General features: G+C 46.5%; 1 protein-coding gene across 2 annotated transcripts; it reads left to right on the top strand.

Moving 5' to 3' along the window:
- Window positions 1-30: 30 nt before the first annotated feature.
- peak1 (pseudopodium-enriched atypical kinase 1) lies at window positions 31-26,809 on the top strand. Of its 2 annotated transcripts, XM_037254059.1 has the most exons (7): window positions 31-289; window positions 2,556-2,735; window positions 13,362-13,438; window positions 16,487-19,678; window positions 21,239-21,471; window positions 22,692-23,485; window positions 23,741-26,809. In XM_037254059.1, the coding sequence occupies exons 4-7, from the start codon at window positions 16,608-16,610 to the stop codon at window positions 25,040-25,042; spliced, it is 5,400 nt and encodes a 1,799-aa protein (XP_037109954.1). In that variant the 5' UTR covers window positions 31-289; window positions 2,556-2,735; window positions 13,362-13,438; window positions 16,487-16,607; the 3' UTR covers window positions 25,043-26,809. The 2 variants fall into 2 exon arrangements, with proteins under 2 accessions (XP_037109954.1, XP_037109953.1); XM_037254058.1 differs by lacking the exon at window positions 2,556-2,735.
- The last annotated feature ends 191 nt before the right edge of the window (window positions 26,810-27,000 follow it).

The raw sequence follows: 27,000 nt of genomic DNA, 5'->3' as shown, positions 1-27,000 counted from the left end.
TGAAATAGTGATCCGTGGATGCGCGTTCACGCGCCTCGCCTGCCCAAGATCCCGGTGCGCGCGCTCCCGCGTCTGGCTTGTGGAGAGGGGGGGAAACATGCAGCGGCAGTTGTCGGAGCCACGCCGAAGAGCGAGCGAGCGAGCGAGAGAAGCGGAGGATTCGTGGACGAAAAAACCCACTCGCATTAGTGTCACCGGTCGATTTCTTCCCACTCGGATTGCAGTGACAAGAGACGCCTTCTCACGCGGGGTATTCGCCTTGAAGAGAGCAGCTCAACGTCGAGGAGAGGTAAGAAAAAGTTGCTTTTGAAAAGGAAAGAAAAAAGAAAGCTACAAGTCGCCTCGCCCCGGCTTCTAACTTCCACTTTTCAAGAGGGGGCAGTGCGATTAAATGTCCACATTCCAAGTTTGCAAGCGGTTGTTGTGGAAGAAGGGGGCAGGCAGGCAGGCGACGTGACGTTTCCACGCCAGTGTCACGCCGCGCCTGAGGGGCTGCTAGTACATGCTTAGCATTTTTTTGTGGGGACCTTCTAATTGTACAAATGCTAAACTTAAGTAAATGGCTCATCCTGTGAACACGCTGATGGGTGGCAAAGCAGAGGTTCTCGTGCTACCAGGGGTCTTTGAGAAGGCATCGAAGGGGGTCCTCGGCTGTCAGCTTTTGTCATGTTATTGTTTCTAGCAATGTGTTTCCTTAGAGCCAATACGAATTATAAGTAGGAATGGCGAGGAAAATTTTATTGTTGTTTGCCATATAAGAACAACAAAAATCGGATTGAACCAGGCGGCTATCACTGATGCAGTATACGCAGCTACATCATGATCACAGTGGAGTTTAATTTAAAAAATACATTAAATCCAGATTTACATTTGAGTTTTATGTTTTTAACTTGGCAGGAATCAACCTAATTATATCAGAATGATTTTTTTTTTTGGGTTCCCAGAGATATTGCCAGTGTTACAAAGCACATTACACATGTCACAGATAAAAGTCACAATTTGAACTTTCAAGTGAGAATTGTCACTTTGAAGTTCAAATTAGAGTTAAATTAAGAATTAAAGTTCCTGCCAATCAATCTTGACGCATTTTAGTTCTTCACAGACCCTAATCCTCTTCTGTTTTTGAACGAATGCGAATTCTCACGTCGAACTGAATATGAACGTATGTATGACTTTGACAGCTTCTGTACGCATGTCGAATTTCATTTAGATCAAATAACATAAGCAGCTAAACAGGCCACTATAAAATTGGAAATGTACCCAAGCAACTCTGGATGAGATCTGTATGTAACGCGGTTCGCATATAAAAAGATGTTTGCGTAGACGTGACCAAAACCAAACGTTTTGTCATCTGGTCACGTTTGCAGCACATCTCTTAAGCTCCGAGAATTGGAAGCAGGCGACACGCGACGTGTTTGCGCGTTCTGCACTTGCTCCAAGATCTCGCTCCAAGCCGCCACGAGCGTCTGGCCATTGTTCTGCTCCCCACCTACTGAAAGAGGACCACCGGGCGGGCGGCCGTGTCGTTGACATTTGAAACCGCTCTCCCGCAAGCTTTGTGAAGTCAACACTTGTTGGATTGTTTTGCTGGATTGTCACGACGTGGCCAGATTGTGCTCTGCTGCCGTCTTTGACTTGGTTTTGATTTGTGGTGTCTTTGAGTGACAGAGGTGCATTTGATGTTGAAATGCTTTTGGCGTTTGGTGGCATGATACGCGGCATGATACGCGTCTAATGTCCGAGGTCAAACACGGCGATATAAATCGATGTTTACGTTTAGCATCGATGCCAATAAATCGTAGAGCATTATATCGATTAATCGATGTGTATCGATGAATCGTTACACCCCTACTGTTTAGGCTTAATGGACACTAGGCCTGGCAACATACGGTTGTAACATAATTAAAGTGAATTCCCATTAGTATGTGTTAGCATTAGCGTTAAGCTAGCTGACTGAAAGGTTAAGATATGATACCGAGGACCTCAAGTACAAAAAAAAAAAACACTTGCGGGAAATTGTTAACAGGCTTTTTGTATCAAATAACACCAACAGGAATTTGGTGGCTTAAACAGTCAATAATGTATCCGTTAACAGAACGTTTTTGTGCCAGTTGCCTCTGAAACAATTCTTTGAAGAAAGTGTCATATGACACAACGACCTCTGACCTCTCTGCTAGTGCCCTGAGCAGAACCTAAGTCCAGGAACAGGTGTAACCCTGAGGTGCATATTTGAGCACTATCGTCTCATTATTTTGTCTTAGCAGAGATACAATCCCATCGGGGGCGGGGGGGGGGGGGGAATAAGACGGTCTATTGCAGCGCAGAGCCAGATGCGTATTTTCGTCTCGGATATTCTTGTTTAGATGTGCAGGCGACAAACAGTTCATGTTTACCCTAATGTGGCCCTTGTCCCTCTTGACATGAATAAAAGATTAGAGCGGAGAAAAACAAACTTATCATCTGCAGGAAATGGCTCTTAAATTATTTTCATTGAAAATTCCTTGCAAAAAATTCTTCTCATCTTTGGTGTTTATTTTTTTTTATTTCAGCCCCAGTGCATCATTTCACTGGGCCGTGTTGCTAAGCTGTGAGGGCAAGTACCTCCAATCGTGACTCGAATTAAAAAGCCACCGTGCCGCTCCTCAAACGAGTCCTTTCGTCAAAGCGTGTGTGTCCCGCTCGCAGGGCGGGCAAAGTTCAACCATTCAGACAACCAACTTAATGAGCCCAAGCCGGTGAGCTTCTTTCTCTTTTGGTCAGATCAAGTGCGCCTGACGTCATCGCTGTCCTTTGCGATCTATAAAACAAAAGAGGATCTTCTGCCAGAGGTGACGTCAAGGCCTTTTGGATAGCTGTGGATTGTGGGTGACTTTTCAGCCCACCCCAAATGCTTGTAGAAACGGAATGTACTGTTTTGTTATTGCCTCTTGGGAGGTGATTGATGAGGCTCGTGGTAGACATTACGTTGGCTCTTTTGGCAGTCGGGACAAAGTCAAAATGATGCTCTAATGGCAGAAAGCAGATTGCCACATCATTTTTAATGAGCGACTGGCAAGTTATGGCCAATTAAATGACGCCCGGACACTTTTGTGTTTCTGTCGGGGGTTGGTTTGGTTGATTACGATGCAAAAAAAAAAAAAAAAAAACTGCAATAAAGTGGGTCACTTAATTGTGAAATTCGTCTGTCACTAAGACTGTAGTATACTGCCCCCGGTGTCCAAGGTGTGCACAGCAGAAGAAGCACAAGAACGGATTAATGCCGTTAAAATTCTGTTCAGTGGGAGAAAAAAAAAGTTGAAATAAGAAATGTGCTCACATTAAACTCAGGCTAAGCCACCCCTCGATTTGTTATCTTGTTCGGAGACTGTGGTGATGATCCTTGAGCTTACGAAATAAAATGTATTGTAAAAAATAAAATTGTTTATCTCAGGATCTGAAACAAACACAGAACGCAGCTGGAGGTGACAATAAGAAGCCACAAAAGAGCAAAACAATCTGTGTCAGGCCAGCAAGGACCTTGGATGAGTTTGGTGTCCAATTTCATTTCCAAAGAGCCTCTCGACACACTCGTGTGTCGGTGCGGGTGGCGACACACATTTGTGTACTACGTGCTAAACCGGCCTTTGTACATTCTCGTGTTCGGTTTTGTTGAAAAGGGCTGCGCTTCGTCATTTGCATTTTTTGATAGAGCGCAGAAGCGAAAGATTCACGACACGATAGGTAAAGGACGTGTGAAATGTTCTTCCCGACGCTGCAAATGCACAAAGTCGTCTTCTGGTGTTCTTAACTAGGTCGTGATGACTCAGCTGTTGGCGCTAAAAAACGGATAAGGGGAGCTCGACGGCACATCATTGCTCAGTTAATAGCTTTTGTCTTTTTTGATTTTTTTTACAAAAATGTTTTAATCTCATTCTGTCACAAGCACGTGTGCCTGCCAATCAATGTATGAACTGCTGACGCTAACTAAATAGATGAATGGCATTATTCTTTTCAGGTCGGATTTTACGGCTCAACCAGGGCGGAGCGATTAATAATTGTGAGATTATGTAGTATTTGGTAATCACGTAAGCAAAAAAATCAGAGTCGAGCCGGGCAGTATTAATTCGATGTGACCTTTTTATCGTACATCCATATCTAAATTCCTCTTAAGCCCAAGTTTAGCAGTCACGCTAAAAGCAAAATTTAAATACTTTATGCATACGTTTTACGACTGCGTAAAATGCTGCGGAGTATGTTTTTGCATCTTTTTAGTCCATACAATGAAAATTGAGTCAAAAGGGATGCAAGAGTCATCAGTAGAATTAATGTCACAGATGGGGAGCAAAAAAGAAAAGGTCGTGAAAGAAATTCTCAAGACACCGCAATGTTTGTTCTCTATCATGAAGGATTTTTTTAATTAATTAATTAATTATTCATTTTTGTAATTTAAAAAAAGAATTATTAAATAATTGTTTTATGTTTTATTAATTGGTAATTAATAAAACATCTTTTGCATTTGCTTACTTTACCGCTTGTAAATAAACAAACGCCATCTTGACCCCGCCGACACTGCAAACAATTTCAAATTGAAATGATGCAGACTTCAGCTGGGGGGGGGGGGGGGGGGTTCTCTCCCGGAATTCCGTTGAGCTCATCCAACCTGCTTTTAGACTCAGGGCACACAATCCATCCACGGGCTGAGCTCATTAACAGTTTAGTTGAAACCCCTCTCACTCGCGTAAATGTCGATGGATGGATGGACGGCACGGTCGGATCACGCCGAGATAAAAAAAAAGAGAAAAATTGGTCTGCAGCTATATCGGGTCAAAAAGACGATTGTCCATTTTGTAGATGAGACAACGCGTATGACGTGTCTGTCTGAGAATGGTGTTGAATGTCATGTTGGAATTTGCACATGAATAAATGTGGGACTTTATTTAGAATGGCGCTTTGCAGATTTAGTGAATTGCCCGCCGCGGCTCCAGTGTATTGTTGTTGTGGTGGCGGTGGCAGGTTGGGTGTCCTGCCCAGAGATTGGCATCCAGCCACTGAGCTCAAAGGGGGGGTCCTTAGGACTGAGTGACAGGAACAGTGGCAACACAACAACAAACCAACATGCTCCGAAAATTTGTCAACATTCGGCGGTCGTCGCGCTGTGAAATGTAATCGATCGTTAATAGCCGAGTGGGGATGGGGTGTGCTACACCAAACTGGATTAACTTGCTAGCGTGTGTGCGTAAACAGAATACGGCTGCAAGGTTGACTCTGGACTTTTCTGTTTTGTTTTTCTCGCTGGCTTTTCTGTTCTGATGCTGCCATTTTTGCAGGATCTCTTTCAGGCTCTCAGCATGTAAGGAACATTTTGCCAGATATGAAGTCACTTGTCTCCACAGACGGCAAAGCCAAACTCTGGCATGGTTTTTAGGCTTTGAATCTGGATTTGCCACCTCTGCTTGTTTCCAGGACTTGGTGCAGAAGCATATTTAAATTTAGCATCTGATGCCATATCCGTGTAATCCTAGTCATGGGCTCTCCGAGCGGCCCGGATGCTTTTTTCCGCCCTGCCCTGGCTCGGAGACACACAATCATGACGTCACGTTAAATGGACTCGGCTTTGTACTCTGACTGTTTCACATGCGTGATTAAGTCAAGTCCAATTTATTTATATAGTGAGTTATAAAGCCAACAAAGGCTGCAGTTTAAAGAATTGCAGCTGAGTTCATCTTTTCACGCAAAGTCTGACTTCATTTTGGTCCTCTGCCTCTCTTCTGAAATATTCCCGGATTTTTAGTTGTGATGTCTAAAAATATGCCGTTTCATTTTGACCCAGCATCCAAATATAACCATCTAAAATAAAATGTTTTTCATCCATTTTGTTCTTTTTTTTTTTTTAGAATGACACACTTGATTTCAACTTGGATGTGTTTCTGAACGCATTTGAGCTTTCTTGTCGGTTAGCAAACGTCGCAGCTTCTCGTTGTGGAATTTGTGTCATCGTCTCGCCCAACTGGGTCTTGGCTTACGGTCATGCTCGGCGGACCATTGCAGGCAAACGGTCTGATACTCCTCCTGCGGCCTCAGCCCATTTAGTCTGCTGCGCACGTGAGCAATTTGCTAAGAGCAGGAAACATTGAGCTAATTTCCTCTCCCGACTTAGCGAGCATGCTAATTCCCCTACAGTACAATACACCGACCAAAACACTTTGTTAAAATCCATTAAAGTAGCGGCTTTATTTTTTGGGGCTCTATTTTGACAGTATGTCACCATGTAATGACTTTTCAAGTCATATTTCCTTCCTTCCTAGTTTGTCCAGACTATCTGTTAGCCTGCTAGCCTGACAAAAATGGCCGTTTGTGCTCTGCCGACCGCCAATGTCGTTGGAATAGATGTTTTATTTTTTGAGCACTATTTTGACAGAATGTCACCATGTAAAGACTTTTCAAGTCATGTTTCCTTCCTTCCTTCCTAGGCTAGTTTGTCCAGACTATCTGTTAGCCTGCTAGCTTGACAAATATGGCCATTTGTGCTCTGCCGACCGCTAATGTTGTTGGAATGATGGTCAATCAAGAGACATGTTGTACCTTCTTAAAACAAACCCAAACAAACAACAAAAAAGTATTCACTCTAAACAAAGTCTCCACCTCTCAAACGCGGGCTCTCAACAGTTCCGAGCCAAACAGCAACACTGCCTTATATAGCTTGCTTTCTTGCCTGAGCTCACAAAGTGAGCAAAACCAGATTGCCAGAAGGGAGAAAGGGAAGACACAGGAGTAGCCCTCCTTATTTATTTACCATACGGAAACTCACAGATAAAAATGGGGCTTGTTTGAAATCATGTTGTAGACTTGTTTGCGACTTGAGCAAATTTCGGGTTTCGTCAGGGAAGGTTGCCAACATTGTCGCAAGGAAGTTTTGAACATCCATTGTCTCGCTAACAAGTGTATGCAAAACCCAAAGTATTTATAAACGGTCGTAAGAAAGTTGTTTTGGATTCGGAGACCAAGTGAAAATGGCGACTACAGAGACTAATACCAAGGTTGTTAGCATAACGTGTGTGTCGCGATGGTCAGAGTTTTGACCGGACTTTGTCGAAACCCAAACTTCCCATCAAAATAACAGGTGATGAAGTAAACCTCCTCCAAGCACTGCTGCAATATTCCAATCCCCAATGCAAGAAAAACCCAATCCTAGTGGGTTTTATTCATTTAGCAATGTCAGACATAATGATTGCCCCTCCCCACCACCAATCAGCAGATATTTTGTCACCCTGTCACGAGGAAATGTTTTAATCCTGTGAGACATGGCGAACATATTTTGAACTCGTATGTCACCTTTAAAGCTCAGCAGCTATTTTTGGACAGTTTTTGTATCGTTTGAAAGCCTAATTAACTGCGTGGGAAAATCCCCTCCTGGTCCCCGCCTGGCCACGGTTTCCAACGAAGCGGTCGGTCAGGAATGTTTGAAGGGTTTGTTTTTGACCTCATTATCTCTTGAATGCTGATTCACTGATAGCGCAGCCATTAGCTGGAATGGGCTCAACAACTCCCCTTTAAACGGAGCATCGGCTTTTTCTTTCTTTCGAATCACCCCAAGGAACGTCATTAGTGAGTTTCGGGAAGGTTGTCTGGGAAAATAATTCCTAATTCCAGACTAAAATCTTCAGCAGATGTGGCCAGATCAAATCGGAGCATCCACAAAAACAGACATGGGCTCGGGTCTTTCGATTCTATAGATTCTGTTTCCACATTATTATTTTTTGGGGAGCGCTCTGGACCTTGCCACCCAGGCATTCATAAAAGTCATCCTTACGTTTAACAGCTTTTTTTATTTTCCCCTAGAAAGATGAGAAGAACAAAAGAGTCCACCCCAGGAGTTGAGCTGACTTTTTAATGATGTGTTTAGGTGACTGCGGCTTTGCTGAGCACCGGGCGCTGCCAAAGTCAAGGCCGTATTGACCGACGATGCGGATCCATTAAGATTACACTCTGTTGACTCACGGTAGCTCTTTAAGTTACTTTGCGTATTGATTGATGCATTTCCCCGCCGTGATTGTCCTTGATAAATGCATTAGGAAGTGTCCGCTGCGTTTTACCTCCAGTCTTCCGAGTGGCCGTGCTATCTCTCCCCATTAAAAAAAAAAATGGTCCGAATCAATTAAGAGTGTTACTCTCAGGAATGGAATTTTTTTTTTTTTTTTTTTTTAAAGTCTGCCCTTGTAGCCCCAAAGGAAGACGAGGTCAAAGGAGATCAATGGCTGAGTGGATGTCTGGAGCATGTGTTCTTCTCCCATTCCCCCTCTTGGACCATGACTATCCCCACAAGACTCCGAGAAGGGGCAGCTGTGAGAAGTTTCCGGAAGACCGCACTGATAAAAAGCCCCCTCCACCATTCATCTCATTTAGCCACAAATGCTTCCGTTTCGACAAAATGCTGAACAGGCGCTATTCAAGTTTCACTCTGTATCCAAAGATAAAACTCAACGGGTCTTTTATTTATTCATCGTGCAGACATCTAAGATCAATGAGAAAATTCACCAAATTTTCGGTATTTCCTGCATGTGGCAAAGCACTGATCCCAGTCGGATCCCGTCCAGAATTCCTTCTCTGTAGTATGAAGAGAATGTGACATTAGATGTGAGGTCATCGGTTCTCATGTCTGTCCAAGGCTGCCGAGCTAGCTATGGCTTTTCCCATGCTACTCGCCAAGTTTTATTGATCGGTGAAGAATGTGGAAATGCAAGGAGCTGAAAGTTTTTGTGAAGGAGATTATCATTATTATTTTATTATTATTATTATTTGTATTATTATTTTTCCGCAAATTGTCTTTAATGCTTTATTTCCACATAAAGTCCTTTTGAACAAAGCACATATTTATTGTTTCTTTGTGGTAGCTAAACCACTTTTCATTGCAGCATTTAACCTGCTGTCTGTCCACTAGTGGGCGTTTGGACAGATAGCCTAGCTACCATAGTGGCATAACCCAACGCAATTCAAAAGCACCACGGCTCAGCTCAGCTCATCTCAAAATCCATGAAAAGCTTTGTTCAAATCTGATTTAATTTGATTAATTCCACAGAGCTTAATTTTTTTTTTTTTCTCAAACCATTCCGGCTCACAGCGAGTTCAGATCCAGTGATTATTTTCTGCTGAATTATTCCACTTCCTACAAATCTATCTTGATCTACTTTGTGCGGAATATTATTGCTGGGGACCCCCACTTGATTTCCTCTCCAGTTACTTGACATGTTGTCATGTTCTCGCCAATTCTGATTTATTGCCCGCCACCGCGTTTCAACTTGACTTGAGCCGAGTCCTTCCATCCGGCCTCCTGTTGCTTGACTGTCTCGCCAACTTTGTGCCGTCCGAGTCTTTAAACAGGCTGAACGTTTCAGCTGTTCACTTTTTGAACCACCTGTGGTTTCTTCTATCCAAAAAAATTGCATCTCACGCTTAGAAGATTGCAATTGATATCCGTCGGAATATTTCGCTGCGCTTTGAAAATTGGTTGATCCCAAAACGATTGTTTTGTGGTGTGTAGCTGTTGCGAGACGAAGACTTGTTGTGACTCCGCTTGAGCCGGACCTCGTTCATCCCAGCCCCTCTTCTGTGTTTTTTCAGCTGTGTTTACATGGCAGCTCTCGCGAGGGTGGGGTGAATACCTTCCTCCCATCCTGACATTTGTCCTTTTTTGGTTCCATAATTTGGTTGACATACTTGTTCATGTAATAAAGGCAAAAAAATAATAATCACAAACCATCCTGTCAGTTTGCAGGATGTGGATTTTGCATTATTGATGAATATGAAATTGAAGCCGCTGCAATCGGGGCTAATCCCTCAACCGACACATCCCGGGATTGTCGATCCATAAACGTCGACTCGTCGGGCCCTCAAGCCTCGCTCGTTCTTTCAATTTATCGCTTTCACTCTTAATCAGAGAAATGTGTCGTGTGTGTGCATGTCATGCAACCTGACATAACCGTGAACGGGAGCATGTTTGTGAAAAATGTGCTGATAATTTGTCACGTTTCACATTTCACTCGTCTTTTGTTCAATTGTTTTTTGCATTGGAGATTTTTTTTTTTTTTTTTTGGTTGGGCAATTAAAAGAACGCCTAAACCTATTTGGATCCACGCAGTGGCTTTGCTTCTGCTTCCAGTGTCTCCTGTGCCGCTTCAGCAAAGTCATCCAGGGGATCAGAAGAATTTTAATGAGCTGAATGAGTTAACAAACGTGTCTAAAAATAACCGCAGCGTTAGCGTTTTGCTTTTTGAGCTTAAAGGCGCTCTTGACTCTTCCTGCAAAGTCGCAGACGTGTTTAGTTCAAACCCGCTATTCATTTGACATCGTACGGCGATTATTGATTCTGTTCTGTCATTCACCGGCGTAATGATTTAATTCATTCACTACCATTGACTCATATAGACGTCATAGTTGTATTTCACTGGCAGCCCAGATAAGATACAACTTTGACGTCCGTATGCGTCAATCGCAGTGAATGAGTTCATTTTTATGCATCACGAGGGTCCGCTGTGACCTCTTAATTGGACGGGACAATGTGGCTTTGATGTATTCCGTCCGTCACGCTCATTACACCTTGGCGATGAACGCTGAAGTCTTTGCGGTCGTCAATCAGACCAAGTATGGTTTGTTGGACCTTGAATGCATCACCTTGGCCCATGTCGATGTTTTTGTGACCTTTTGTGGGCTACAAAAGCCCAGACAAGCGACATGCTCTGGTCCCCCTTCGCCCTCATTACCCTGAATTTATGTCCCTGTTGTGCTTTTGATAAGGTTTTATTGCCGGCACCATTCTAACAATCAGTGTAATTAAATTTGCTTGCAGACAGTCGTAACTGTTAAGAAAGAAAACAATAGCTGGGCGCGATTTTCCCAAGTCGCTCAAATGTGCTATTTTAAGGAACGCCGTTTTCCCCGTCTCGACTGATCGGCTGTGCTTTTTTAAAATGCAAGGCCTTAACGCAACATGTCGCCGTTGTTAATATTTCATCGGACAAAATGGCTTTCTTAAATATTCAGTTGAATTCATCACTGAGCTCCTGTGGAGTGAAATCATTACCCCCCAAAAAATTGCCTTGTAAATAATGAATAGTAATGACACTAGTAATGTACAAAATAAATCTTGCACGCCTTAATTGAAAGTCTTTCGATTCGTGACGATTGCAATTGGACTTTGAACAGTCCAACGTTGGTTGTACAGTCCAACGTCGATTTCGAGTCATCTGCTGAGTGAATGGCTTTTTATCATTTTTTTTTATGTGTCACAGAACTTGGAATTCCTTTTTTCTCTTTTGAAGAAAGCCAACACAGCATACATGAAATCCATCAACTGCTAAATTCCCCACATTACTGGCGGGCTTTCTATCTTTCGTTCCGATAACTTGAAAGTGTTAATCTGGACCGGCGTGACGTAAAATCTGGCGTAGGCTGGTCGAATCCACGCGAGCCTTTATCAGTATTGCTTGCAGAAACGCCGCAGCTGGTTATCACTTTGCGTCACCCGGCTCGATCCCCCGAGCTCAACCCCGTTCAAGAGCGAGCGAGCGAGTCCATTCAGCCGCTTTGATCCTTCATGGCGTCAGTATTTGCCATGCAGATTTACAAAAGGCCGAGAATGCTGTGCACTGATAGCGGAATGGATTGAAACAATATGTGGATGAGAAAGAGAGAGAGTGTGTGTGAGAGAGAGCCTTGTTTGGGTTCCAAAAGTTTCTCTGGCAAACTCGGATGACAAAGCAGGAGACGGTGCCAATGATTTCTGAATTTGCATGTGATGAACAGCTGTCAGGTGATGATGAATCAGCTTTGTGGGTGTTCCAATATTTACGGCCGCTCCCCACAAGGCTATAATGGCAGGTTAGCTGGGCATAATCACATCTAACCACCGGGCGCTTTTTTTCTCGGAAGCCGGCTCGCACGAAATGGCATCGCAGGCTTGTTTGTGACGGGTGACAATTTTTGTTTTGTTTTCTCATGTCAAGCATGTGTGGCTGACTGACTGTGTGAAAGCGAGCATCAATGGAAACGCTTATGGCTTGGCCTGCTATGCAAACATCTTGTTTTTGTTTTGTTGTTTTTTTCCTCTCCCACTCAGATGCCGTTGTGGTTCGAGATGCTTTGATTGCAATATAGCTGATCACTTCTCTTGTGCCTTCAGATTGTGTTCGTGTTTTGTCTTTAACTCTGCTCATAACATATTTCCTCCATTGCGAACCTCCCTTTTTCCGCGTTTAACTTTAAATTTAGTTTGTGTTCTACACATGAAACTGTGCTTCGACTTTATTTTTTTTAGCCATTTAATGAAAGCTGGCTTTGCCGCAGACGCCATCTTGTTTACACTCGCAGTCATGTGACCTGCATTCAGATGCGCTTTATGAATAAAAGTTCATGTGTTTATTTCTGTAGTGCATCATGAAATGAATGATGATGAACTCGCATCGTATCTGATATTTGTAAACACATTGACTTGATATTTGTGAACATATTGAGATGTAAACAATGTGGCCGCGAAATGGACGCTTGTCTGATAGTGTCGTTATTTTACAGAATTTCCGGTCACGGTCACACTTCAAAATCCATTGGGACTTGCGTAAGCAGATTTGAAATTGACTCGGCTCTCGTCTGCATCTGCAAGAGGGCAGGCGGTCGACAGCTGCCGAGCGCCGACGGCTGCTGAATGTATCATTAGGCGGCATTATGACATTTCGTCTGACTTCTTTTTTCTTTTTTTCACCAAGCACTCGTGTTTCGAATGACTTGATTGCACATCTGTCTTTGAACTTGAACCGGCAAACGTGAGGGGAAAGGCCAAGGCCAAGCCCGTCAACGGTTGAAGCCTTTTCCCCCCCGGCCGTTGTTTAAAACGCAAGCAAGCAGAGAGACTGATTGGATTGGAAATGAGGATGGGAAATTGAAATTCGCAAAGCCTTTTGCGAGAGAGTGTACAAGCTAATACAAGAAGACGCGGTACTTTGTCACTGTCTATTTCGGGGCAGCGTTTATTGGATAATCCCACCAATCTTCCCGACACGTTTCGCTCTAATCGGTTCCGGCCTCCAAACGGGAAAAATCTGCCTGCTGGCAAAACGGCTTGACCACACTGCACACGACCCACCTTTCCCTCGAAAAGTCAGTCCACGCTAATTGAAGTCTTAAATGCAATTTAAGCCGGGAGCAGCCATTTTGCACGGGCGCGAGAAATAGAAGTTCATTCAAAAGATGGCTACGGGTTATTTATTTTTTGATGTTTTTTTTTTTTTTTTTTTTAAATCCCTCATAATGATAAATGTGAAAAACAATTTCATGCTATCGCCACATTTTTGAATAATTTGTCAAGTCTTGTATTTTTCATTTTTCATTCACAGGTTCCACTACTGGGCGCTGTCTGCTTCAAAAACTGGGACTCAATGGCCGCCGCGCTTGCCTCTTGGCACACGACAATGTGAGTTTGTGTGTGTCTGAATATTTTTTTGATTAGTCCTTTTGGTTATAAAAAAAAAAAAAAAAGACGATTGCAAGACGAAAAGTTATTTCTCTTTGTAGGAGGCACATGGTTTTATGTTTACATTTATAAATACGCTTTCAACTTGTGAGCAGAAAATATCCTTTGGCAGCAAAATCTTTTTTTTTTTTTTCTTTCCCGACAAGACGCATCAGGCTCGATTTCACACTCGGGCATCAACTCAAATGCTTTGAGCCAGCGAGGCGGAGAGAGATTCATAATGTAAAAAGCACTCTCGGACTCGGAGCTTTTGACCCGCTGCTTAACTGGAGTTGACAGAGGTTGCTGTCGTTCTGCTTTCACCTTCATGGCTAGCCGTTAGCTTGGACACATTTTAATTTGCTATACGCTTGGCAGGTTGAGGCAAAAAAAAAGTGTTTAGTCATTTTTTTTCTTTGGCTGGCCCAAGGCTGACAGCTCATTGGCTCAGATAGCAAATATAAAAGCTGCATGAATGTCCTTGATAAGAAGCAAGAAGAGTTCAAGATTCTGTCTTTGCTTTTGACGCATGTTCCAAAAAAGTGAAGTTTCAAGAATGAGTCAGAAAATTGTCAGACCGCCCGGCAGTGACATATTTTACAATGTTGAATTATTCATTGAGGTTGTTGACGGACCAGGCACGGAATTCATTTTTTATCTTAGCGGCGGCTCATTAGCGATGATTATCTTATCTTTTGTACCCTCACAATCCTCCCGACCGACTGTCACATTAAGGAACATGTTTAAAATGGCCAATAAAAAACAATTTTAAGCATCTGAGCACTCTTTTTGCACGTTTGTGGGTTGTTTTTTTTTGTATGTACTCCATGCCCATCAAATATTTCTTCCCGTTAATCATTCTGCTCTGGCCTTGTGTGCTCAGCCGGCGGGTTGCTTTCCTCGGAGACCTTGTCTCTCTTATTTTCCCAGGCAAAACTCTCCCACATCTTACGCAATAGCAAGTACTGCAATGTTATTGCTATACTCCCCCGCCCTATGGTGCCAGTTCAATGCAGCAGCCCCTTGCAATACTTTTTTTTTTTTTTTTTTTTTTACTCATTTTGAAGTCCACCCTCATCCTAGCATTTGATGGATGTACACTGATCATAACATTTATGGTATAATTTTTTTCTCTTATTATCTTCATTAATAAGAATGATGTTGTGTTCCTGATCTATTTTTGAAACTGAGAAATAAAAATGTGTCGTGTCTCACTCTTGGCAGTGATAACAAGTATTATTTTTTTTTTGTCGAAGCTTTAACTATGATACTTTCCCTCCCGTGTGGTTTGCAAATGTAGTGTCGAAAGTGCTAGCGTTTCATTTAGCCGTCTCACGCCGAAGACTATAAAAAGAATGTTTGTTCCTTTCAAGCCCCAAATTTACTTTTCACTGTCGGGAACTCAAACATGAAGCATGTATTGTTAGTGGCACGCATTGATTTTGTGCTAAAATCCCGGAACGTAGAAATGACTTGTTGTGCTGGTGGTTTGGATGGTTCTGGCGCTTGTCTCATTCAAGTCCAGTAAAACTTCACAACAGCCCGCGCATGGATGGACCTGTTTTTTTTTTTTATGGGACAGATAGTGCGGACGTGGCCTCGGTTTTCCCAGCCAGACTTCTTTTTTTAAATTTATTCTCGTGAAGTTTAGTGTATTATACTGTCGCGTGTTTGCTGACCTTCTCCATCCCGAAGTTCAAATAGCAGAAGCTTTTCCCAGGGAGACTCGGCACAGTTAATCTTGCTGATTCAGCAAAAATGTTTAAGACAAGGCTCTGATTTGCATGTGACACTGTGGTTTGAAAAATCACGGCAGTAAAAATAAAAAAAAAGACCCGAGTGGGTCAATTCTCATTTCATGTTCGACGCTTAATGCAGCTCGGCATTGCTCGACTTTGCCCGACATCTCACATCCTGCATCTCACGTTGAGAATGATAAAAAAAAAAAATCTCACATGGAGAGTTTGTGTTGAAAGCTAATCAACACTATTTGATTATGTTAATTATGTCGGGATTATTTGAGCAGAGAAGAAAGTTCATACCGGCTCCAATAGTGTTTTGTGTAAATCATCCTAGCCAAATCGACAACCTAAAGCATCCTAATCACGATATTCACATTTTGTTCATTATTTGATAAGGGAAAAAAACATTCTCCAATGAAAATCAGTTCGACCCAGCTCAGGCTGTAAAACGCAACCGCATACCAAATGCTAATACACTCCTGTTTTTTTTTTCCTCCATTCTAAATTGCTTTTTTTTTGTACTTACGCAACACATCTTCAGCGTAATCGAATTTTGTGTTGAAGTGACTTCTTCTGCCATAAATCATCACAAGTCAATTAGGTTGCATAATAGCTCGTTACATAATGAAAGCAGCTCAAGAATAGCAGCCGATTCTTTTTTGGCCACGAGCCGCTCCGCTAAACTGTAACAGCCGTGTTGTTATGGATGAACGGGCCATGATTGTCTCACTAATGGGTCTCTACCCTCCCACCTTATTTTTACGGGAATAACACTGGCTGGAAGCTTCTCTGCTGCACGAGCTTCAATGGCTCTTTGCATCCTTCCTGCCAATGCTGAGTGAATTCATCAGTGGCAGGCTGATGGTATCGATGGCGTCACTCAAAAATGATCTTTCCTCTTCTGTCATTTTTTTTTTTTTTGAGTACAATCATGTCATTGACTGTAAGTGTGAATCAAGGAAGCACATTTGCTCCTCGATGGCATCTCGGTTATCACTGATTGCTCAACCTGAAACCTGTAAACTAATCCTGTTTGGTTTGGATTTTGATCTCCTGCGCGTGCAGTTGGATGAGTCAGCTTGCCGTCCTCTCTGGGTAGAAGTAGAGAAAGCTTGCCATCTATTGGGGATAACGCGACACTACCACGTCATCATTTACTTTCCTCACACAGTTTGTCTTCAGTTGACCAAGCTAAATTTGTGTCGATTGCTTAACAGCCCATTTTTTAAATGTATTCCTTTTTTTCCTCCTCTGCTCTGTATTGCAGGCACGAGATCCCCACGCTTGAGATTTAAACGGCCTCCAGTGCGGTTGGTTCCTGAGATCGACGCCTTCATGGAGGCGTTCGCTGTCCACTGACGGAGGGCCAACCGCGCGCGTCCGCAGCCATGTCTGCCTGCAGCACCTTCACCGAGCATGTGTGGAAACCGGGCGAGTGCAAGAACTGCTTCAAGCCAAAAAGTCTGCACTGCGCTCCGAGCGGCAGCGACAAGCCTCGGGCCGAGCGCAGATTGGCGGCGGCATCTCAGAATCCGCCCCGCGCTGGGACCAGAGCCAACTCCAACCTGGCCGACAACTCCCAGAGGAGCGGCGGTGGCGGGACGGCGCGCTCGGGACACTTCCGTCCACCCGTGGCAAAGAAGCCCACCATCGCCGTTAAGCCCACCATGATGCTGCCATGTTCTTCTTTGGGCTCTGGTTCTAACGGCATAATCCAGAGTCCGACAAATGTCCCTGAGCCGGGCAAAAGTTCAGCCTTCGTGGTCTGGAATCGTAACGGATTGAACTGTAAGAGGGCCAGCGATACGAGGAACAACAACGAGGGCGAGGACGGCGATGATGAAATCGAGGGCTACGAGCAACTCAGTCCCAGAACCCCGAGCGGAAACAATAACAGCGGACTGACGGACGTCTTAAAAGAGATTGCCGGCTTAGGCCCCGGTCCAAGCCTAACGCCCGTCGCCTCCAAAGACTTATTTTGGGGACGGATCAGTAGCTCGTACCAGAGGTCGTTGGAAAGAGGCCTTCCGGCTTCGAGCTGTTTGGCCATGGGAAGTTGCATCACCGGCGGCAGCACGAGTCAGAAACGGGTTTCGCTAAGTGACAGCGCAGAGATAATCAGCACAGAGGGCGGTCGCTTTTGCTACCCCGAATTCTCCAGCGAAGACGAGGACGATGAGGAAGAGTCGGAAAGAGACGACGAGCACGAAAGCTGGGACGAAAGCGACGAAGAGTTACTCGCCATGGAGATCCGCATGAGAGGCCAGCCGCGCTTTGCCAACTTCCGCGCCGCCACCCTGTCCCCGGTGCCGTTCGCCGCTAGCAAAAAGTGGAACACCGTCCCGCTCCGCAATCGTTCTTTGCAACGGATCTGCGCCGTGGACTACGACGATAGTTACGACGAGATTCTGAACGGTTACCCCTCGGTGGAGACCGCCGGCGTTATTATTTACGGACCTCCGGACTGTCAAGGTAGCGGCTTCCTTACAAATTCGGGCTCCACCGTTTCTCCGGGATCGTCTTCGTCCCTACCGGAAGATTCTCAGACGGCTTCTAGCAGCGAAAGCGGCGTGTCGTGCGCCGCCCCAAATGGATCGCAATCCCCCAAATCCCCCACCGCCACGACATCTCCTGTGAAAAAAGAATCCGCTCGCAGAGCGCTGAGTCCGGTCAAGGTTCTGGAAATGCACAAGGCCGTTCTGGCGATTCACTTGGACGATCCGGATCAGTCGGCGTCTATGCCTCAGGCTCTTCCGGGCCAGCCGGTTACCATCAGTTTTAGTCCCACGGAGGAGCAGGCCAAGCCGTACCGTGTGGTCAACTTGGAAAAATCGCTTATTTGTAAACCTTACACCGTCGTCGACGTATCGGCGGCCATGACGGGCAAAAGCGAAGCGTCGGCGGATCCAAAGCACAAAAACAAAACGTTTTGTTGCACCGCCGGACAGCCGACATCGCCCACGTCACCGACGTCGCCTTTGGACCGTTCAAATGCCCCGCGGAAGAAAATAGGGAGCACGCGCTACCAAGAAGTCTGGACATCAAGCACAAGTCCTCGTGAAAAGATCCCCAAAGTCGATCCGGGGAACGGGAACGCCTCCGGCCGCTCGGTACCTTCTCAACATTTGAGCCACAAATCGGCTCCCACGTCTCCGGTCGCCGGGCTGTCGTCTTCCCGAACGGTCCCGGTCAAATCTCCCAATTTGTCGGAGATTAAGTTCAACAGCTTCAACAACGCCGGCATGCCTCCTTTCCCCATCATCATCCGAGACGAGCCGGCGTACGCCCGCAGCTCCAAAAACGCCGTCAAGGTCCCCATCGTGATCAATCCCAACGCTTATGACAACTTGGCCGTGTATAAAAGCTTCCTGGGACTCCACGGGGAGTTAGCGCAGGTCAAAGCCGTCGGCAGCCGGGCCACCAGCCATACCTACGAAGAGATCGGTTCCTCCGAGAGCGTCCGATCCACCTCCACGGATAAAACCCTTTCCGGCCGGGGTACTTCTGAAAGAGCATCTTCGGAGGAGACCAAAACTCCATCTGAAGCAAAATCACCAAATTTACAGCCAAGCCCAAATTCCAACGCTGAAAAAAGTAGTCCAACTCCCATGGCGGTAAGACGCGATCTCAGTCGGGATGATCTTCTCGAACAGTCTTTAGGTGCGGGATTGATCCAAAAAGTGGACGCCAGCGTCGTGCTCTCGCAGATCGTGGCCTCTATACAACCCCCCCAATCTCCTCCAGATTCTCCCTCCGCCCACGAAAAAAGCTTCGGCGCCGAGGAACTTTACGCCCTCCCGCCCGACGCCGTGAAAGAGACCCCGACGTCTCTATCGAACGAGGTCGCAAAAAACACCATCTCAAAAGTTCTGGCCAAGTCTCAGAGCGCCTCGGCCGCCGTTCCCCTCTCGGCTTGCCGGTCCGAGCCCAACGCCCCATTCCCACCTCCCAGGTCTACGTCGTCCCCTTATCACGCTTCCAACATCCTCCAGAGACATTTTGGCAACTGGACAAAGAGCGCCGCTTGCAGTTCTCCCCTGCGCTCCGGCGACGGCGAAACTCGTCTGAACGAAGACGCCAAGCGGAATCAAGCAGAGACCTCCAAACCCAAACGCTGGATCTCCTTTAAGAGTTTTTTCCGGCGGCGGAAAGATGATGACGAGAAGACGGAGAAAGAAAAGGAAAAGGGCAAGCTGGTCGGGCTGGACGGAACCGTCATTCACATGCTCCCGCCGCCGCCAGTTCAGCAGCGCCACTGGTTCTCGGAGGCGAAAGCCGAAGATCCCTCTCAGAAACCCACCATTGTTTTTACCTACAAAATGGGGAGAGCGGAGGGAGAAGAATGTAAGGAGACTGCACTGCTGACACCCGGCCACAGCGAGGAGTCCGGACCTTTGAGCCCGGGGCGACAAGCACCCGCACCGGAGGTCACCCAAGTTGCCCCCGACAACGACGTGAGGTATTTCTCCCAGAACTGTTAACATTTTTCTGCTCCCTCCTCCCAAATAGATATGAAATTGCCTTTTAAGAGTTGCACTTGACTCCTTTGTTGTCAGGATACATTTCAATCTATTCGGATGTGTTAACTGTGAATAATCATAAAAGCGCCGTTAGACCCAAATGTGTCCAAATATTGGACAATTTCGGCCAGTTCAGGTTATTGACTCGCCTGAGTCATTTTGTTGGAATGCTCTGACACATAACTTATCGCCCCACGAAGGGTTAACGTTTGCTATCATTTGCTTAAGTCGCCCTCCCCCCTTTTCCTGACTGAGGCCATTTTATTAGCTGGCGATGGGCGTGCCCTTCAACGCTAGCAAGCACACATCACCTTAGACAGGTGGGAACAGTTAGAGCGGCGTAAGGCGAGGACGACGAGCGGGAAAATGTCCCCAGCTATGTGAAATCCGTCTCTGCGTCCACGTCGAGATTCACGAATGGGAAGCTGCGTAAGCCAGTACAGCGGGTGAGAAACAAAACAAACTCTGTTTATGCTTCAAGAAGTAGATAAGGAAGTCTTGGTGATAATGTTATTCTGAATTGAGACGCAAGTTTTTAAAGGCCTAGCTTAGTGGGGAAAAGAAAGCAAAGAGAGAACGGAAAGGCTTTCGGTGCCGTCTCAACAAGTCACGTCCTGACCCTGAAACGTGTAGCAGCCGTAAAGGTATTTCTTGTGTCAAGGTCCCGCCAGCTGTGGATTGGCTCACTTTTTGGGACGCGTAGCCGCACTCTACGCACTTTGACGGCAAATTGGGTGTAGCACGTGAATTATTGTAGTGAGTGCAGTATATAGCAAAGAAGCTACAAATGCGTAAATTATGGTCTCATCTTTTTTCCCAGTTTTGAACCTGTTCATCTTTCACAACACCTCTATATTGTCTTGAGCGTTATAAAGATTTGCAGTGTCATAACTTTTCTTATTGATTGACTCACGGGCGACAACCAACGACAAAACGATCATCTGTCGTTGCGAGCGCAGGCGGGGAATTTTGAATGAGTCATATGAAAACCAAAATATCAAAACGTCTCCAGAGGAAAATGAGTCATCTGATTTGGGATCATTAAAACTTGTCAGAGGGTCGGGACAGTGACTCCTCGCTTGCTCTCCCAACCTGACTCTGACCTCTTTCCTTTTTTTTGGCGTGCCTTTTAGTCAATATTTAATGAACTATTCATTAATAGGATCAAGAGCAGAGCATAAAAGTGACATCGTGATTATCGGATGTAATTGACATCGTTGAAAAACCTCAACTCAACCGCCTCATCTTAAAGGATGACCTCACGACGAGGATCTCTTGTGCGCGATTAGTTGCTTTTAGCGTACAGCCGGTGACATCGTGAACAAATAATCATATGAAACATCATTCCCTCTCGTGTACTCGAATTAGCACCCCTGAATCATCGTAGCTAGTTCGCCATGCTATAGCTAGCATTTGTTGCTCAACATATGAAGCCGCTCAAACGAGAAACAAACGTAATGCGCTTAGCTAATCATGGTTCCTTCTCTTCTCATCTCCAGCCAACTAGCAGCCGCCGGCGCCAACAACGTGGCGGCGGCGGCTGGCGAGCAGCCCGCCGTCACGCCGCTCCCCGCCAGAGTGAATCTGGGCCTGGTGCTCGGGGAGGCCCGCGCCAACCGGGTCGCGTCGGCCGGCAGCGAGCACAGCGCCAGCCTCGGCGAGCCGGAGGATGACGCCAATCGCTCGCACTCGCCCGCCTCCAGCCAGTGCAGCGCCACCTACAGTAACCTCGGTAAGACTACAAACAAGAATCACCTCATCATCAATTAGCATTCTGCTTAGCTGGAGTTGTTTTGGGAATTTTTGTCGCGTGTTTTTAATTGGAGGGCCGTGATTCACCTCTCGCCACGTTTTAGTATGTCCCTCTCTCACTGGTTAATCACGAAACGTAGCAGCGGGAGGCAGAGTGCTCGCCGCCTCACACGGGGAGAAATCTCCTGGCTTAGCGGGAGCCGCATCAGAGGCGTCTCTGGCATGGAAGCAGGCAACGCAATCTCAGCGTGCCTGCATTTTATTTTTTTTCCCTCCTTGGAACTTTTAGGCTTCTGCGAACTTGAGGTAGGCTTGTCACTTGATTCGTCGCTTTCTGCGCTCTTTAAATTTTTTTTATCTTGCTTGTTGTCATGTTCTGACTTCAGCCACTTTGTTTGCGTGCGGCTTGACGCCAACCCAAGTTACATTTTTTGTGCTGAACCCGAATGAATTTTCTTTGTAAAGGCAGAAATGTCTTTTTGTCGTTTGATTAGATTTCATTCATCTATCATGATGCAAGTGTAACAGCTTTAGTTATTTCCCCAAGATGGCAGCCCAAGAGATTACCCGGACATATGTTTGTTAATATTTAATGAGCATTTTATTTTTTGTTTATTACTTACCATCCTAAAGTATATAGTTACAAATAATAATAAACAGCTCAATGAATATGTAAGAAGCAAAGCGGAGATGTCAATAGTGCAAGACGTATTGGGATTACTGCACAGCCGTTTAAGATCTTCCTTCCAAGGGAGGATTAACACGACGCATTTACTTGATCCCGACTGCTGTGTCTTAGCGCCTCGACGAAAATGACGGCCAACACGCCCCCTTGGACGTGACAAAAAGGCTTTGTGCACATTCCTGATCTTTTTTGCTCCACCTTCCATCTTGTTCTGGGCCATCTGCCTGCCTGGCACTCAAATTCGATCGCAGCACCCTCCCGCGTAAATAAGGTCACTTCTTCCAGCCACTCTTTAAGCCTCACCGCAGACCAAGAAGAGTGCAGCTTGAGTTAGGCGGGGGGGTTAGCACTCGTGTCCAGCTCCCTCACGTGCCGCCGCACGCTAGCTCCCGTCAAGCTAAACGTCGTCTGGGCATTATCGCCATCAGTGAAGGCAAAAACAAAGTAGTTATTAGCTGCAGTGGATTCTGCTCGGTTTTGCGACCGTGTCCTGAACCGGTACGTGATTCTTTCAGGTCAATCTCGAGCCAACATGATCCCCCTGAAACAACCCCGCAGCATGAAGGCATCCAACGACACCCTGGCGTCCATCGATCTCGAAGGCCTGGCCGAGCAGCCGCCACTGCCGCCGCACAACACCACTCCGCCGCCCTTGCCCAAAAAGGCGGTGCCTCGCTCGGTCACGGAGCCCGGCCTGGCCGCCAAGGAGCACCACCAGGGCGGCTTTCGACCCAGGGCGGAGGCCAAACCCGGCGGCACCAACCTGAGCGTGGCCAACCCGCTTTATGACTTGGATACCACCTGGGAGACGGCCAGTCAGAGCTCGTCCGTCGGTACTCACGATCAGGAGAGCGGAGACTCGCTGGAGCGGCCGTCGGGCACCTTCGGCAGAGCCCGCCCGGCTAACAGCACGTCTTCGATGATGTCGCAAGCCAGCAGTGCAACCGGCGCCTCCAGAGAGAGGAAAGTCTACCCCAGCACAGAATCTCTCGCCGGCAAGAATCGTAAATCGGGACAAGGCGCCGCCGTCGCCCCTTCCAAGCATCCAAGGCCCGCTCTTTACCGCGGACTGGACAGCTGGGATGAGGTGGTGGGCAGGATCAGGGGCCTCCACGCGGACACTCTGCGGAAGCTGACCTCCAAGTGCGAGGATCGCTTCATGGCCGGCCAAAAGGATCACTTGAGATTCGAAACGGACAGCTGGTCCGACTTCAGGCTGACCGCCGGGAAACCTTGCTGCGAGGCCGGAGATGCCGTCTACTACACCGCTTCGTACTCCAAGGACCCGCTGGTCAACTACGCCATCAAGGTCAGACTCTGCTGGCAAATTGTCTGTCTACATGAGCTGCTGCACCGTTTGTGTTCAAATATAACGGCCTCATATAGTAGATGCTAATTTCTGCCCACGTTAGCATTAGCCTTGAGCAAGCAAACTGTTTTTTTTCTCTAATTATGCTACGTGCAAGAGCTACTTTTTTTGTTGCTATGTGTCGTGTGCACGACCCCAACTGTCAGTCACCCTAATTTGAGAGCAAATGTCAACGCTCTCTATTTGTTTTTGTAGATCTGCCGAAGCAAAGTGAAGGAGACCCAGCAGCAATTCTTCCACAGCCTGGCCGTGAGGCAGAGCCTGGCCTTGCACTTCAACATCCAGCAGGACTGCGGCCATTTCCTGGCCGACGTCCCCAGCAGCATGCTCCCCTGGGAGGAGGAGGACGATGCAGAAGAAGAAGAAGAGCAGGGGGAAGACGAGAAGAAAGAGGGCGGAGACGGCTTGAAAGAAAGACAAGGGAAATCGGAAGGCAAACGTCCAAACTCAGAGTCGGACGAGAGCTCGGCGGGCTGCCCGCGGAGCCGAGTGGTGGTCATCACGCGGGAGGTGCCTTTCCAGACGGTGGCCGACTTTGTCCGCCAAGGCGTGTCTCGGCACACGCAGAAACCGCAGCTGTACGAGCGGCAGGTGTGCCTCCTGCTGCTCCAGCTGTGCTCGGGCCTGGAGCACATGAAGCCTTACCACGTCACGCACTGCGACCTGCGCCTGGAGAACCTGCTGCTGGTTCACTGCCGCGCCAGCGACGCCGGAAGCGCCGAACCCAACAACAACGGCGGCTGCAAATCCGCCGCTGCCGCCGCCGACTCTTCCTGCCCCGCCCGCCTCATCATCAGCAACTTTTCCCAAGCCAAGCAGAAGAGCGCCCTGGCCACGGCCGACCCGGGCGCCCTGCGAGAGCACGCTCGACTGGCGCCGGAAATCATCACAGCCACTCAGTTCCGCAAGTGCGACGAGTTCCAGACCGGGATTCTCATCTACGAGATGCTGCACCGGCCCAACCCCTTTGAGGAGATGCCGGAGCTGAAGGAGCAAGAGTACACCTGGGCCGACCTGCCGGCCCTGCCCGTGCGCTCGGTGTACTCGCAGGGCCTGCAGCAGCTGGCCCGCTTGCTGCTCACCGTCAACCCCTCGGAAAGGATCCGCATGTCGGAGGCCCGGGCCTGCCTGCAATGCCTGCTCTGGGGACCCCGCGAGGACTTGTTCCAAGCCCTGGGCTGCATCGGAACCTCGGGCTCGTCGGCGGCCTCCGCCCAGCGCCAGGCCATCCTCCAGAATTGGCTGGACCTGAAGCGCACGCTGATGATGATCAAGTTCGCCGAGCGCTCCATGGACTCTGCTTGCGGCGTGAGCCTGGAGGACTGGCTCTGCTGCCAGTATTTGGCCTTCGCTAGCACGGAGAGCCTGAGCCGGGTGGTGCACGTCCTGCAGCAGCCCCAGCCCCCGTCCCAGAACCACAACCTCAACCAGTCTGCCCCCGCCGGGCACAACCCCGCTCACTTAGCCTTCCACCAAACTCAGTCCCAGCCACTCTGAGCTCCACTGTGTGGTTGCCAAGGCAACAACTTGGCCCCCTTTTGTGGTCCCAGCGCTGATGCTAATGTTTGGTGTGGGCTGTTGGCATCATCAGCGTTTGTTGATAGGTAAAATTGCGCCGATTCAACATCAACAGCAGGACAGAGTCGGATGAAATGAACGCGAGCTGGAGAACATTACGGCAATGCGATTCAAGCTAATGAAAGACGATTTGGACCATCGGCAGTAAAGCAGCAGCTGCGGTTAGCTCGAAAAGTATTAGTAGATGCCTTTACATGCCACCACCATGGAATATTTTGATACATTTGAGAGGTTTCCCAAAAATATAGCTCTACCCATTTTGTATATAAATTAGCTCAATTTGGATGACTTAATATATTGAATTTTAAATGGTATTTTTTAACCATAATTTTAATAGAATTGTATTTTTTCAAATTTATCAAAATTAGTTGAAAATAACTGAATAATATAAATGTGTGTCAAATGTTCCTATTGCAAGAGAAACCAACGACAAGTAAAAATAAATTTACAAATCCATCATCGGTAGATGTTGATGAAGCCAAAGACCTGCCGCAAATTGTCCATTTAAACATCATGACACAAAACATTACGACTTGCGTTTACGACCCTGTCCAAAATGAGCCAGTGATTTATTAGCGACTTGTGAAGCTTTTTTTTTTTTTTTCCTCGTCAACGCTAGTAAATCCTTCCAAGTTGCTGTATTACGTTTTGACACCTGTGCAGGAGATTTGCAGCCTTCAAACTTGAAGTAAAAAAATATTTCCCCTGACTTTTCATGCCATCTGATTCTCGCAATAGTTTTCTGGCACATATGAGAATTCTCACTGTGGACAAACAAAAGGGATTTTTTTTTTTTTTTTGTCCTGGACTGGACTGCATATTTTTTCACACCAGGGTTGTGTTGGGAAAGGTTTGGTGGCATCGGCGCTAATCCGTTGGAATGTAGAATGTAAAACTTTTGCCGTTTGGACCTTTCAACCCATGAACCACTTAGAGACGGGTTTCCATTCCACACTGCCTCCTTTCCCGTCCATCCTTCTGCTTTTGAGGACCATTATCGCCTTGAATCGGGCCTGCCTTGCAAATCGAATGAAAGGAAAAGCTCGGAGGAACAGAAATCCCCACAACACTAATCCCACCCAAGGCGTGGTTTATTTTTTTCGTGATCCTCAGACTCGCTCGGCCGCGAATGCACATGGGTTCATTTGTGGTTCGCATGCCTTTGGTTCAACTTGACTCTTTGTTGTTTTGCACATAACAAAAAAAAAAAAACATCCAAACTGACATGGACAAGATACTTGGCATTGACTTTTGTATTATTTTGCTTGGTTTACTTTTTGGGGGGAAAACAATTTCTATGAGGGGGAAAATGTTACTTTTGCAAAATGGAATGGTGGTCAAAAAGGGAGGGAAGGAAAGAGACAAAGTAAGTGTGTGAACGGACTTATATACGAATATAAGTGTCTGGAGAGCACTGGTGGCTGTCCTTGTATTTAGAAATTCAAGCCTGAATATATACATCATCTATTTTACTCCATTTTTTTTTTTTTTGAGCACAGAACTAACATTTGAACATCCCACCGTCCGTGACGTCACCGTGCTCCGTTCAGTTTGTATCTGGCACGGTGCCACAAATGAACACCACTGAACAGCAACGCATCCGTTGTGATTTCTTTTGACAACAAATGTACATTTATTGTTAACAAACAGTGAACGGGAAAAAATAAAATATGTTTTTGATATGTAGGTACGCTTTGACTTTTTTTACACGTCCTTGACGGGATGACTGAATTTTATGAGCAGTCAGTACACGACATACACTATTATTAAATATTACAGAATAATTAATGCAATTGCTAATTGGGTTAATGTTGCTTTAAATTCTCCTTTGCATGTGCATGCCCGCCTGCTGCTTGTGAAGAGGAGGCGGAGGTGAG

Source organism: Syngnathus acus, chromosome 6, assembly GCF_901709675.1.
Source record: "Syngnathus acus chromosome 6, fSynAcu1.2, whole genome shotgun sequence".
Lineage (NCBI taxonomy): Eukaryota > Metazoa > Chordata > Actinopteri > Syngnathiformes > Syngnathidae > Syngnathus > Syngnathus acus.
This window is presented reverse-complemented; position numbering and strand designations above follow the sequence as displayed.

Bases quoted from the DNA above. Each gene is read 5' to 3' on its own strand.
- peak1 (XM_037254058.1), top strand. From the start codon at position 16,608: ATGTCTGCCTGCAGCACCTTCACCGAGCATGTGTGGAAACCGGGCGAG. The intron at 21,472-22,691 runs GTAAGACTACAA...TGATTCTTTCAG, and splicing joins CGCCACCTACAGTAACCTCG to GTCAATCTCGAGCCAACATG. The intron at 23,486-23,740 runs GTCAGACTCTGC...TTGTTTTTGTAG, and splicing joins TGGTCAACTACGCCATCAAG to ATCTGCCGAAGCAAAGTGAA.